The 12,274-nt window shown below is 59.7% G+C and overlaps 2 protein-coding genes across 2 annotated transcripts in view; both read left to right on the top strand.

Annotated features, from left to right (window-relative positions):
• Nucleotides 1–1,691, top strand: part of CD22 (CD22 molecule) — a 16,363-nt gene extending 14,672 nt beyond the window's left edge. Inside the window, exon 11 of the mRNA XM_034756930.1 lies at nucleotides 845–1,691. Coding sequence (XP_034612821.1) covers nucleotides 845–1,018 — 174 coding nt within the window. The 3' untranslated portion in view covers nucleotides 1,019–1,691. The remainder of the gene's footprint in view (nucleotides 1–844) is intronic.
• Nucleotides 1,692–5,737: 4,046 nt separating this feature from the next.
• LOC117869821 (free fatty acid receptor 1-like) lies at nucleotides 5,738–6,724 on the top strand. Its single transcript, XM_034756929.1, has one exon. It carries the CDS (start codon nucleotides 5,738–5,740, stop codon nucleotides 6,722–6,724), a length of 987 nt encoding a protein of 328 aa, XP_034612820.1.
• Nucleotides 6,725–12,274: the final 5,550 nt, after the last annotated feature.

Here is a 12,274-nt window from a genome sequence, read left to right as displayed (position 1 = left end):
AGGGGGGGGGGCCAGGGCTGGGATTGCAGGGGCTGCGGGTCGGGAGTAAAGGGCACCGGCAGGACTGGGGAGAGCCCAGGGCTGGGTTCACAGGGGCTGTGGGTCGGGAGTGAGGGGCACCGGCAGGGCTGGGGAGAGCCCAGGGCTGGGTTCACAGGGGCTGTGGGTCGGGAGTGAGGGGCACCGGCAGGGCTGGAGAAGGGGGGGGCCCAGGGCTGGGTTCACAGGGGTGATGGGATGGTATCATACTAGCTGTGCGGCTAAGACACCCAGGCATAGAAGGCTGGGCAGGTTGTTTTTCTGCCTCTAGTTCCCCTTTTCGTGGCTCTCACGTGACTTAGGATAAACTTTTGCTCTCAAAATAAAATCATTTGTCGAGATAAGATAAAAATACGCTGCCCTTCCCCTGAGCAGCTGGAATCTAAACCAGCCATGAACACCCTGGGGAGCCTGCCACGTACCTATTATGTCTTGATGCATCTTCATTTAACATCAGACCTCTGGCAGCGCGGGTTGGGGAGCCCAGGGCTGGGCTGGCAGGGGGTTGTAGGTCAGGAGTGAGGGGCACCAGCTGAGCTGGGGGTGGGGAGCCCACGGCTGGGCTGGCAGGGGGCTGTGGGTCGGGAGTGAGGGGCACTGGCAGAGCTGAGGGTTGGGGGCAGGGCTGGGCTAGCAGGAGGCTGTGGGTTGGGAGTGAGGGGCACTGGCAGAGCTGGGTGTGGGGAGAGCCCAGGGCTGGGCTAGCAGCGGGCTGTGGGCTGGGAGCTGGGGGGGGGTCCCAGCAGGCAGAGCTGGGGGCTGGCGTCTGTAGCTGTCTCTCTCTGATCCCCGCCTGCCTCCCCAGGGCGAAGCGAAGGGCGACTACGAGAATGTGGGGGCCCAGCTGGAGGAGGAGGAGGAGCTAAACTACTGCACCCTGGTGCTGCCCCCGCGCACCCGGGCCCCACATGGCCACTGGGAGTGTGAGTCAGACTCGGAGTCGGAGGCGAGCGTGCAGTACGCGGCCCTGAGGCACTGAGCCCTCCCCGGATGGGGCCGGCTCCCCGCTGGCCATGGAGTCCAGCCACGGACCCACGGAGCCCGGCCACAGACCCACGGACCCCTGGAGCCCGGCCACGGACACACGTAGCCTGGCCATGGACTCACGTAGCCTGGCCAGGGATCCACGGAGCCCAGCCACAGACCCACGGAGCCCGGCCACAGACCCACGGACCCCTGGAGCCTGGCCACGGACACACGTAGCCCGGCCATGGACTCACATAGCCCAGCCATGGACCCACGGAGCCTGGCCAGGGATCCACGGAGCCTGGCCATGGACCCACAGAGCCTGGCCACGGACCCACAGGGCTGGGCCATGGACCCACAGAGCCTGGCCCCGAGCCACTCTGGACTCTCAGCCCCAGCTGAGCTCTGGACGCTGGGCCCCACCTAGAGACCCAGACCCTGTGGGGCGTGCGGGAGGGTCAGTGGCGCTAGCGCTGGATCTGGACGGGGGAGCAGAGCGGGGGCAGGGCGGGCAGAGTCTCTGCAGCTAGAGCTAAACACAGGAGATGTGATGCAGAGGCAAGGGATGGGGTGTTCCAGCCAGCAGGGGGCAGCAGGGACACACACACACACAGGGCAAGGGATGGGGTGTTCCAGCCAGCAGGGGGCAGCAGGGACACACACACACACACACACACACACACAGAGCAGGGCCCAGCCCCTCCAGCTGGGGGCAGCAGGGATGGACACACACACACGTACACACACACACAGGGCAAGGGATGGGGTGTTCCAGCCAGCAGGGGGCAGCAGGGACACACACACACGCACACACACACACACACAGAGCAGGGCCCAGCCCCTCCAGCTGGGGGCAGCAGGGACGGACACACACACACGTACACACACACACAGGGCAAGGGATGGGGTGTTCCAGCCAGCAGGGGGCAGCACACACACACACACACACACACGCAGTAAGGGATGGGGTGTTCCAGCCAGCAGGGGGCAGCAGGGACACACACACACACACACACACACACACACACACACAGTAAGGGATGGGGTGTTCCAGCCAGCAGGGGGCAGCAGGGACACACACACACACACACACACACGGCAAGGGATGGGGTGTTCCAGCCAGCAGGGCGGCATCAGGGACACACACACACACTTCCCCAGCTGGCTGTAGGACACACCTGTCTGCAGCAGGGGGTGCTTTCCCTGGTTACCCCCCCACCCAGCTATCCCCGGGGCTCTCCAGGTGCTGCCCCCTGAGGTTTAGGCCCCCGGCACGGCGACCCTCCTGAGGCCCACAGGCTGTCCCTCCCACCCCACCCTGGGTGATAGGGGATGAGCCGGATCAACCTTCTGTAGCTTTTCTAGTGCGCTGTAGGTTGGAGTGCGAGGGCTGGGAGCCAGGACTCCTGGGTTCTATCCCCAGCTCTGGGAGGGGAGCGGGGTCTAGTGGTTAGAGCAGGGGGGGCTGGGAGCCAAGACTCCTGGGTTCCAGCCCCAGCTCTGGGAGGGGAGTGAGATCTAATTGTGGGGGGAGGGGGAAGGATTTGCAATGCTCCCTGAAATGTTTATGAGTAGTGTGTGTTTAACAGCAACGCTGCACGGGGACGGCTCATCCGGTGCTGGGATGCAGCCAGCTCTGGGGTGGGACAGCCAGGGAACAGCCGCATGCAGTCACTCAGTGCTTTCCTTTCTGATTAACAAGTGCCTGGGCCAGCACGCACCTGGCACGAGGAATCAGGGATGTAATTGGCATCTCTTCCCGCCGCAGGATCAGCAATAAAAATACTTTACAGGCTATTAACTGCAGCAGGAACTGGTCAAATAGCAAGTTCTGTAAACAGCTCGCAGCTGGAAAGCACCGGCGCGTTCGGCCCCCGCTGCCAAGAGAAACCGGCACAGCTGCCACGGCAGGAAAAGAAATAAATTGATCTATGAGCATTTGCCAGGGGCTGTATTTATCTGAGAGATCTGTGCGTCCTGTACGAGGGGATGCAATGCCAGAGCGTGGCACAGGGGGCGCTGTGCTGCAGGGGGTGGGATGGGAGCTCGCCCCTGGCAGTCCGGGCTGGCCCCAAAGCCGCAGGGTGGCACTTGCGGGTGCTGTGCTGCAGGGTATGTGTGGGGGGGGGGGGGCTCTCCCCTGGCAGCCAGGGCTGGCCCCAAAGCCCCAGGGCAGCACTAGGGGGCGCTGTGCTGCAGGGGGCAGGGTGGGGGCTCTCCCCTGGCAGTCAGGGCTAGCCCTGATACCCCAGCACAATGCAAGCTTGCTGGGTTAAAAGCAGGGGAAGCTGGGAAGCTGGACGCTTGGGTTCTCCTCCATTCTGTCCTTCTCTAACCTGTGCCTCAGTTTCCTGCTATGGCGTGGGTGTGAGTGACTTCATGCCTGTAAGGGGTGAGGCAGCTGGGAATGCCTTGACGGACTCTGAGATGCAGGTGGGGCAGTTGGGGAACAGCTGCACACAACACTGCATGGGGAGGCCTAGCTTGGTGCTGAGATGCAGCCACTTCTGGGGCGGGGCAGCCGGGGAACAACCACACATAACACCACATGGGGACACCTTGACCGACTACAAGATGCAGCGACCACTGGGCTGGGGAAGTTGGGGAACAGCTGCACATAACAGCGTATGGGGATGGCTCAGCCAGTGCTGAGATGCAGCCACCTCTGGGGCAAGGCAGCTGGGGAACAGCTGCACATAACGCCGCTCGGGATGGCTCGCTCAGTGCTGATATGCAGCTGGGGAACAGTGCTGGGGCAGGGCAGCTGGGGAACAGCTGCACACAGCACTGCATGGGGAGGCCTAGCCTGGTGCTGAGATGCAGCCACCTCTGGGGCGGGGCAGCTGGGGAATAGCCGCACATAACGCCACATGGGGACAGCTCGCTGGGCCTGAGATGCAGCCAGCTCTGTCATGAGATCATGCCGGGGGTTTCCAGCAGCAGCACTTCAGAGGGAGCAATTCACTCTAGTGAGTTGACCTTGCCTTCCTGTGTGTCTCTAAAACCACATTATCTCTCCCAGCGGAAATAGCACAAAGTCACGGAAACAAGCAGAGCGATAGGGATCTCGGGGGAGTTCGCTTATTGAGCTTTGTATCAGCCATCAAAATAACAGGCCCTGACAACTGATGGGCTGACAGCAGCGGGGCTGGGAGCCAGGACTCCTGGGTTCTAGCCTCGGCTCTGGCGCTAGGAGAAACCACTCCGTTGGCAGTTGGTAGAAAGCACCTGTAGCACACCCGAATGCCATGCTATGCTGCTTGTCACTAACAAGGGGGGGATCCAGCTGCTTTTAAAGGAGTCCCCAAGAAATGCGTCTAGCTCTGGGGCGGAGCAGATGGGGAAGAGCCGCACAGCGACTCTGTATGGGGATGGATCACCTAGCACCGAGATGCAGCCACCTCTGGTGTGGGGCAGCTAGGAAACCGCCATGCAGGGATCGATGAGTGGCAGCTGCCTCTGAAGTGGGGAAAATCTCCTCCCAGGATGAGGGGGCGAGTCCCATTTATCGGGTCACATTGCGGGGCTGGGTGTCTGTCCTACTTCGGGGTCCCAGCTCCGGGTCCACACAGAGGGATCCATTCCCCGTGGGGGATAATACAGCCGTGCCCCCATCTTGGCGGCTGTTCTCTCTCTCTCAGTCGCTCCAGCTGGGGGGCACGAGGCAGAAGGGCCCGTGGGGCAGGGTGGCCCCCTGCGCCTCCCCGGGTTTTTATGGCTTTATGGCCCAGCCACGTAGCCGGGGGATGAAGCTGCCCTGGTTGAACAATTCCTTCTGGGCAATTTCATCCCACCTGGGAGCAGGCTGATCCACGCCCCCAGCGACCGCTGGCACAGCAGCTCGCCACGTCCCCGGAGCCAGGCCGGGCGGGAGCACAGGTGTGGGGAGCTAAGCCAGAGAGGTAGGAGCTAGGGGACGCGGCCATGGGGCAGGGATGGGGGGGTGGATCTAGGGGACGCGGCCATGGGGCAGGGACATGGGGGTGGATCTAGGGGATGCGGTGATGGGGCAGGGATGGGGGGTGGATCTAGGGGACACGGCCATGGGGCAAAGATCATGGTGGATCGAGGGGACACAGCCGTGGGGCAGGAATCTGGGGGTGGATCTAGGACATGCGGCCGTAGGGCAGGAATGAGGAGGTGGATCTAGGGAACGCGGCCGTGGGACAGGAATGGGAGTGGATCGAGGGGACATGGTCGTGGGGCAGGGATCTGGGGGTGGATCTATGGGACGCGGCTATGGGGCGGGGATGGGAGTGGATTGAGGGGACATGGTCATGGGGCAGGGATGGGGGTGGATCTAGGGGATGTAATGATGAGGCAGGGATGAGGAGGTGGATCTAGGGGATGTGGTCGTGGGGCAAGGATGTGGAGATGGATCTAGGCGACACGGTTGTGAGACAGGGATCTGGGGTGTGGCTCTAGGGAACATGGGGCAGGGATGGGGTGTGGATCGAGAGGATGGGCCGTGAGGCAGGGATCTGGGGTGTGGATCGAGGGGATGTGGGGCAGGGATGGGGGGTGGATCTAGGGGATGCGGCTGTGGGGCAGGGATGTGGAGGTGGATCTAGGGGATGGGCCGTGAGGCAGGGATCTGGGGTGTGGATCTAGGGGATGGGGGGCAGGGATGGGGGGCTGGATCTAGGGGACACGGTGAAGGGGGATCATCCTTGTTATCATTCCAGCCCCAGCTGAGATGCCTCCCTCCTCCACCCCCCGCTGAGCCGGCACCATGGACCCGCTGGACACCCTGGCCCTGGCCGTCTACTCCGTCACCATCCTGCTGGGCTTGCCCGCCAACACCTTGGTGCTGTACATCTTCTACCGCCGCGCCCGCACCCGCCTCACCCCCAACCTCATCTACATGATCAACCTCTGCATCTCGGACCTGGCCTTCGTCCTCATCCTGCCACTCAAGATCCTGGAGGTGGTTCCACCCGGCTGGTCCCCACCAAGCTTCCTCTGCCCTCTCTACAGCCTGGCCCACTTCGGCACGCTCTACGCCAGCACCTGCTTCCTGACGGCGGTCAGTGCCGGGCGCTACCTGGGCGCCGCCTTCCCCATCCGCTACCAGCTCTACAAGAAGCCCCTTTACTCCTGCCTGGTCTGCGTGGCCATCTGGATCCTGGTGGCCTTTCACGGCGTCCTGTTGCTCATCCTGGAGACTTCGCTGGGCGCCAACGCCACCCTCTTTATGGGCAACGGCACCGCCTGCTACCAGGAATTCAGTCCAGAGCAGCTGGCCCTGCTAGCTCCTGTCCGCTTGGAGCTCTCCGTGGCCCTGTTCTTCCTGCCCTTGGTGATCACGGTCTTCTGCTACGCCGGCTGCATCCACGTCCTCGTCAAGTCCCGTCTCCACGAGCAGAAGAAGCGCCGGGCGGTGCGGCTGGCCTTGGCCACGCTCTCCGTCTTTGTGCTCTGCTTCGGGCCCTATAACCTGTCCCACGTGGTGGGCTATGCCCGCGGCGAGGACGTCTGGTGGCGCAGGGTGGCGCTGCTGCCCGGTGCCTGCAATGCCTTCCTGGACCCGCTCATCTTCTACTTCCTCTCCTCGGCCAAGGACCACGGCCTGGCCTGGGTGTGGCGCTCGGTGGGGCAGCGTTGCAGCTCCTTCCGGCAGAAGATGACCATGGGTCACAGGGAGGCAGGCAAGGGGCAGCCTGAGAAGGGGGCTGCATCACAGGGAAGTACAGGCCCCGGGGTGGGGAGCTCCAAGTGACCATGGGACGAGGAGACACCAAACGCTGTTGGGACAGGATTCGGGGAGATTGGCAATCTTGGATGGGCTGTGGGACCCGGCTGCTCATGAACCTTAAAAATTCCCCATGGGACTGGGAGCCTCCAATCTTGGATAGGACGCAGGACCAAGGACCGGGAAATTCATGACCATTACAGATTCCCCACGGCACCCGGAACCTCTGATCTTGGATAGGACGTAAGACAAAGGACCGGGCAATTCACGGTCTTTACAGAATTCCTATTGGACTAGTAGTCTCCGACATTGGATGGCACGTGAGTCCAAGAACCTGGCCTATCCATGGGTCAGTACATATCCCCCTTAGGACAAGGAGGTGTCTGGTTTTGACAGGACTAGCGGGTGAGGTAGCAGTTTTCCACTGAGGCATGAGTGCATGGTCATGACCTCGACACATTGGTGGTCTTGAAAGACCCCTTAGGCTGGGGACATCCCTGACTGGGCTGGGATGGGGGGTGAGGAGATGCCAGGCGGGGTGTGATGGCAGGGTCCAGATTTCTTGTGCTCATTTTGTACCCCTGGGACGGGCCCTGCCTTGGGAGAATTGGATATAGAGGATGATCCAGACCTCCTCACCCCCCTAGGGTTACTGTACGGCTAACTCTGCTACTGGGGGAATAGACTAAACTCCGTCCTGTAGGTCTGCATTGGGTGAGCCAGCCTATGAGGTGTCACTGTGCAGTTATTCCCCAGGTGCCCCACCCCAGAGGTGGCTGCATTTTGGCACTGAGGCCATGATTCCTACCCATTGTGTATGGAAGGTGCTAGAGATATGTCCGAGGTAACTGGGAGGTCTGTGTAACTTGGATGTAGAAATATTCCAAACCACAATCAGTGGGAATCCTAAATCTCCTGTCAATGAAATCCCAGCTCCTGCAAGAATGTCCCAGGACTGATCAATGAGTTAGTAGGAACAGAGGCAATGGGGCCGGATCCCAGCTGGTGTCAATGGGCTCTAGCTCCATGGGAGTCAATGGGGCCAGAGCCCCCAGCTGGGGCCAATCGGGATCACCCAGGGGTCTCACCACTCCACCCTAGCGCTGACTCTTTTGCCCAGTGGCTGTAAATTGCATTCCACTAACGGATCCGTGCTGATTTAATCAATAAAGTTTTCCCAGCTCCAGTGGGGTCGTTATTATTAATATCGTTATTGTAGTTATCATTCGACTGAGACCAGGCCTCTGCTGAAATGGGTGTGCTGCACTCACAGCACAGTGCAGGGGCTGCGAGCCAGGACTCCTGGGTTCTATTCCCAGATCTGGGAGGGGAGTGGGGTCTAGTGGTTAGAGTGGGGGAGCTGGGACACCTGGGTTCTATTTCCAGCTATAAGAGGGGAGTGGGGCCTAGTGGTTAGAGCAGGGGGGCTGGGAGCCAGGACTCCTGGGTCCTATTCCCAGCTGCCAGTGTGACCCTGGGCAAGTCCCTGCCTCGCTCTGTGCCTCAGGTTCCCTCTGTCTAAATGGGGAGAAGGGCCCAGCGGGAGGTGCAGCCGATGCAGCCTCTCCCTTCCTAGTTCCGATTGCCCCGTTCGGTCTCTGAGCCTGGCCCAGCTGCCCCTTGGCCTGGGTTCAGCGCTGCCCGTCCAACACGCCCTGGTAGGCGAGAATCAATGACCAGACACCCGCCAGTCTCCCCTCTGCCCACTAGGTGGCAGCAGATGAGAACTGTATTGCCCAACCCCTTGGCCTAGACCACATTCCCGCTGTGCAGAGCTCAGCAGTTTTGCAGCTTGCTGGGAGGGGATGGTGTGACGTTCCCCTGGTGTTATCTGGACCGGTGATCTGCTAGGTCACTCCAATCCTTGCCTCTGCTGGGAGAACCCCCACTCCTGGGCTGGTCACGCACAGCATCTGCCATGTCAGCTGCTCCTTGGATTGTGCCACCGAATGACACTAGCCAATATCTCCGGTCCCAGACACAACCCAAGAACCTCCATCTTGCAGTGTCCAGTTATGCCCGCTGGACGCTGCAAGCTTATATGAGTTCATCAATTTAACAAAGAAATTGATATGTACCAGACTTGTGATCCCAAGGGGACTCTCTGACACGCTTCAAACCAAACGCACAGCTCCAGGTAGAACAAACAAACAGATTTAAGTGATTATAAGTCAAAGCACAAGTCAGATTTGGTCAAATGAAATAAAAGCAAAACGCATTCTAAGCTGATCTTAACACTTTCAGTGTCCTTACAAACTTAGATGCTTCTCACCACAGGTTGGCTGGTTGCTCTTTGGCCAGGCTCTCCCCTTTGATCAGCGCTTCAGTCGCTTGGTGGTGGTGTCTGTAGATGGAGGTGGAAGAGAGAGGATGGCAAAATGTCTCTCCCTTTTATCATGTCCTTTCTTCCCTCTTGGCTTTGCCCCACCCCCTTCAGAGTCAGGTGAGCATTACCCCATCGCAGCCCCAAACTGACCAAAGGAAGGGGGGTGACTCCCTCGAGGGTCTAACTGATTCTTTTGTCACTGTCTAGCCAGTGTTCTTTGTTCCTGTGAGGCTGGGCTGGGTTTGTCCCATGCCTGCCCTGATGAGGTGTGAACTGCCTCTCTGCTTTTGAAGAGTTTTTGCCTTGCTTTAAGTTACAAGGATACATTTTCAGCCTCATAACTATATACCTTAAATTATAACTTATAACACCACTATAATATTACTGTAACTAACAATTCCTATAACATCACTAGAACAATGCTCAGTGCGTCATGAGCCTTCCGAAGAAACCCGACATGACAAACGTTGCATTGGATACCACACAATCATTTTATAAAGATGAACATGGGGGTGTAGGGTGTTCCCACGAGCTACAGAGCGTCACAGGAAGATCTGGACCAATCCACCCCCCCCCTTCATCCTCCTCCCTCCCCACCCCCCGTTTGGTTCCACTTTAGGGCTCTGCAAAAGCAGAAGTTGCTTAAAACCGCCAGGCGTCCCTGTGGTTTGGAGGCGCGGCTGGAAATTGCTGCGGGCCCGTGGGGGGGTGGTTGGGTACCTAGAAACTGTCCAGAGCAGGAACTGGGGTTCTTAGGAACTCTAGGAGGGGAAGCAGGGCTGGGTTTCTAGAAATTACGTGGTTGAGCCCTGGGCTTCCCTGAAATCACCACAGGGATGATTGGGCTCCCTCAACACAATCACAGAGGGCTCGGGACTCCCTCAAAACTATCGGTTCTAGGCTCCAGGCTCCCTACAAACATTGGTTATCTCTAGGGTCTCTAGAAACTGTCAAGGGAGCTCAGGGCTCTGGGCTCCTTGAAACTGTCGCAGCTCCCCTGTAACTACCGGCTTGCCCCACCCACAATTTCCCTCTTTGCCTAAGCTTTGTAGCCAGCTGCAGTTGACAAGGGGTCAGAGTTTGGGGAGGAGGGAAGGGGGATAGGTGTCTGGGGAGGGGAGCCCTGCACTGGGGACTCTGGGGCCAGTAACCCCAACTCTGCCCTGGTTGCTCAGGTCTTGCCTAGCGCCTCCCCCGTTGCTGTCTCTCCAGTTCAGCCAGCAAGCGCGGAGGGCAGTTTCCGAGGGCCCAGCGATGCTTTGTGACCCGGGACACTGGCAGGGGGAGGGAGAGTTGGTCTGTGAGCCACTAGAGCAAAACTAGAGGGGAAAGGCCCCATGCACCATTCCCTGCCCCCCCCCCACTCAAAAAACCTGCCAGTTCCCGGCCCTGGGGCCAGATCGGAGCTGGCACCCCCTAAAGGGGAAAGGCCCCGTGCCCCATTGCCTGTCCCCGCAAACCTGCCAGTCCACCGGGCATGGGGCCGGATGGGAGGCAGCACCCCCTGGAAGGGAAAGGCCCTGTGCCCCATACCCCACCACCTCTAAGCCTTCCAAGTTTGGGGTGCTCATCTCTTAGATGCTTGCTGGGTGTCTGTGTAGTGCCTGGCAGTAGGCCCCAGTTCTGGTCGGGGAGGGGGTCCATGCAGTGTCCAGAGCTTGGCTCCCAGCCGTCCGTCCTGTGCCCATTGGCTGGCCAGGCAGGGATACCGGTCTAGGGGCTGATCCAGATCAGGACAGCTGAGGGTGCGAGACACTGCTCCAGTGAGTAGGAAAAGGAACCAGGAAAAGGAGACCTGATTTTGGTTCCTACAGCTCAGGGGAAGTGCCTTTTGTTAGAAAGGAGCGGGGACTGGGCGACAGGACTCCTGGGTTCTATCTCCAACTCTGGCAGGTGAGTGGGGTCTAGTGGTTAGAGCAGGGAGGCTGACACTGGCAGAAGAGGGGGGTCTAGGGATTAGAGCAGTGGGGGCTGCATGCCTGGTCTCCTGGGTCCTATCCTCAGTTCTGGGAGGGGAGTGGGGTCTAGTGGTTGAACAGGCAAATTCTCCCCTGTCAGGGGGCCGGGGAGTTTCCCAGTGCAGAGGTCAGTGGCAGCTACAGAAAACAGGGTGTCTATTTTGGTGCTCTGGTCACCTCTTCCTGCCCCACCAATGCTGCTTGAAGCACCCACACCTAGGTTTATTTTGGGCTCCAAAGTGTTTTCCTTATCAGCTGTCACATCAACCCTGCCCCGGACAGGAGGCTGAGTTACCCAGCCAGGGCAAGAGGAGAGATCCACTGTGCTCCGAGATCTGGTCCGGTAGAGAATCAGAGCTGGACATGGGGTAAGGAACTGCACTGAGGTTATCTATCTGTCTGTCTGTCCCCAAACACCCACCCCCATCCATCCATCTATTCCCATACATCCCCTCTACCTATCCATTACCATACACCCTATCCCTGATTTACCAGGGAGAGAGCTGTGAATGCTCAGAGCAGAGATGGGTGGGAATGGGACACGGGGCCTTTCCCGCTCTAGGAGGCACCAGCTCCGATCTGGCCCCAGGGTGGGGGACAGGCTGGCTCCCCGGCCACCACCCCAGGAGCATGGTGCTCACTCAGCCCACACACAATGCTGGGAGCATCTGCCCATTGCTCTTTGCCTGGCAGGGCCATTACCCCGGGCACAGGTGTGGCTGTCGTGGAGTCTTGGCTCCCAGCCTCCCCTGCTCTAACCACTAGACCCGTCCCCACCCAAAGCTGGGGAGAGAACCCAGGAGTCCTGGTTCCCAGTCCTCTGCTTTAACCACTAAACCCCTCTTCTCCCAGCGTTGGGGAAAGAACCCAGGAGTCCTGGTTCCCAGCCTCCTTGCTCTAACCACTAGACTCCATTGCCCTCAGAGAGCTGGGGATAGACCCCAGGGGTCCTGAGTAACCAGAGCCCCCTAGAGGTGAGACGTAGGAAGGTGGAACACTCGGCGTTCCTGCCATAACGCGGTGGGGAGAGACATCAAGCTGTTGGCCGGGAGGATTTATAGCAGTTCTTGGGGAACACTAACAGTTTCGCTCCAGGCCGGGAACAATGTAAACATCTTAGAGTGCTGGAGTGGAGATGAAAGGCGGGGTCAAGATGGGATGAGACGCTGTGGGGCGCTGGGCCCAGGGGCTCGCTGCCTTAGAGAGAGAGTGATCCGTGATTGATGGCCCGACCCCCCTGCTCAGAGTGGGACTGGATGACCGTAATGGTCCCTCTGGGCCTTGGAATCCATG

The sequence above is a fragment of the Trachemys scripta genome, chromosome 24, assembly GCF_013100865.1.
Source record: "Trachemys scripta elegans isolate TJP31775 chromosome 24, CAS_Tse_1.0, whole genome shotgun sequence".
Lineage (NCBI taxonomy): Eukaryota > Metazoa > Chordata > Testudines > Emydidae > Trachemys > Trachemys scripta.
Note: the sequence above shows the minus strand (reverse complement) of the source record. Positions and strands in the feature narration are given on the sequence as shown.

What these genes read in the sequence shown, in the direction of transcription:
- LOC117869821 (XM_034756929.1), top strand. Translation starts at nt 5,738, where the DNA reads ATGGACCCGCTGGACACCCTGGCCCTGGCCGTCTACTCCGTCACCATC.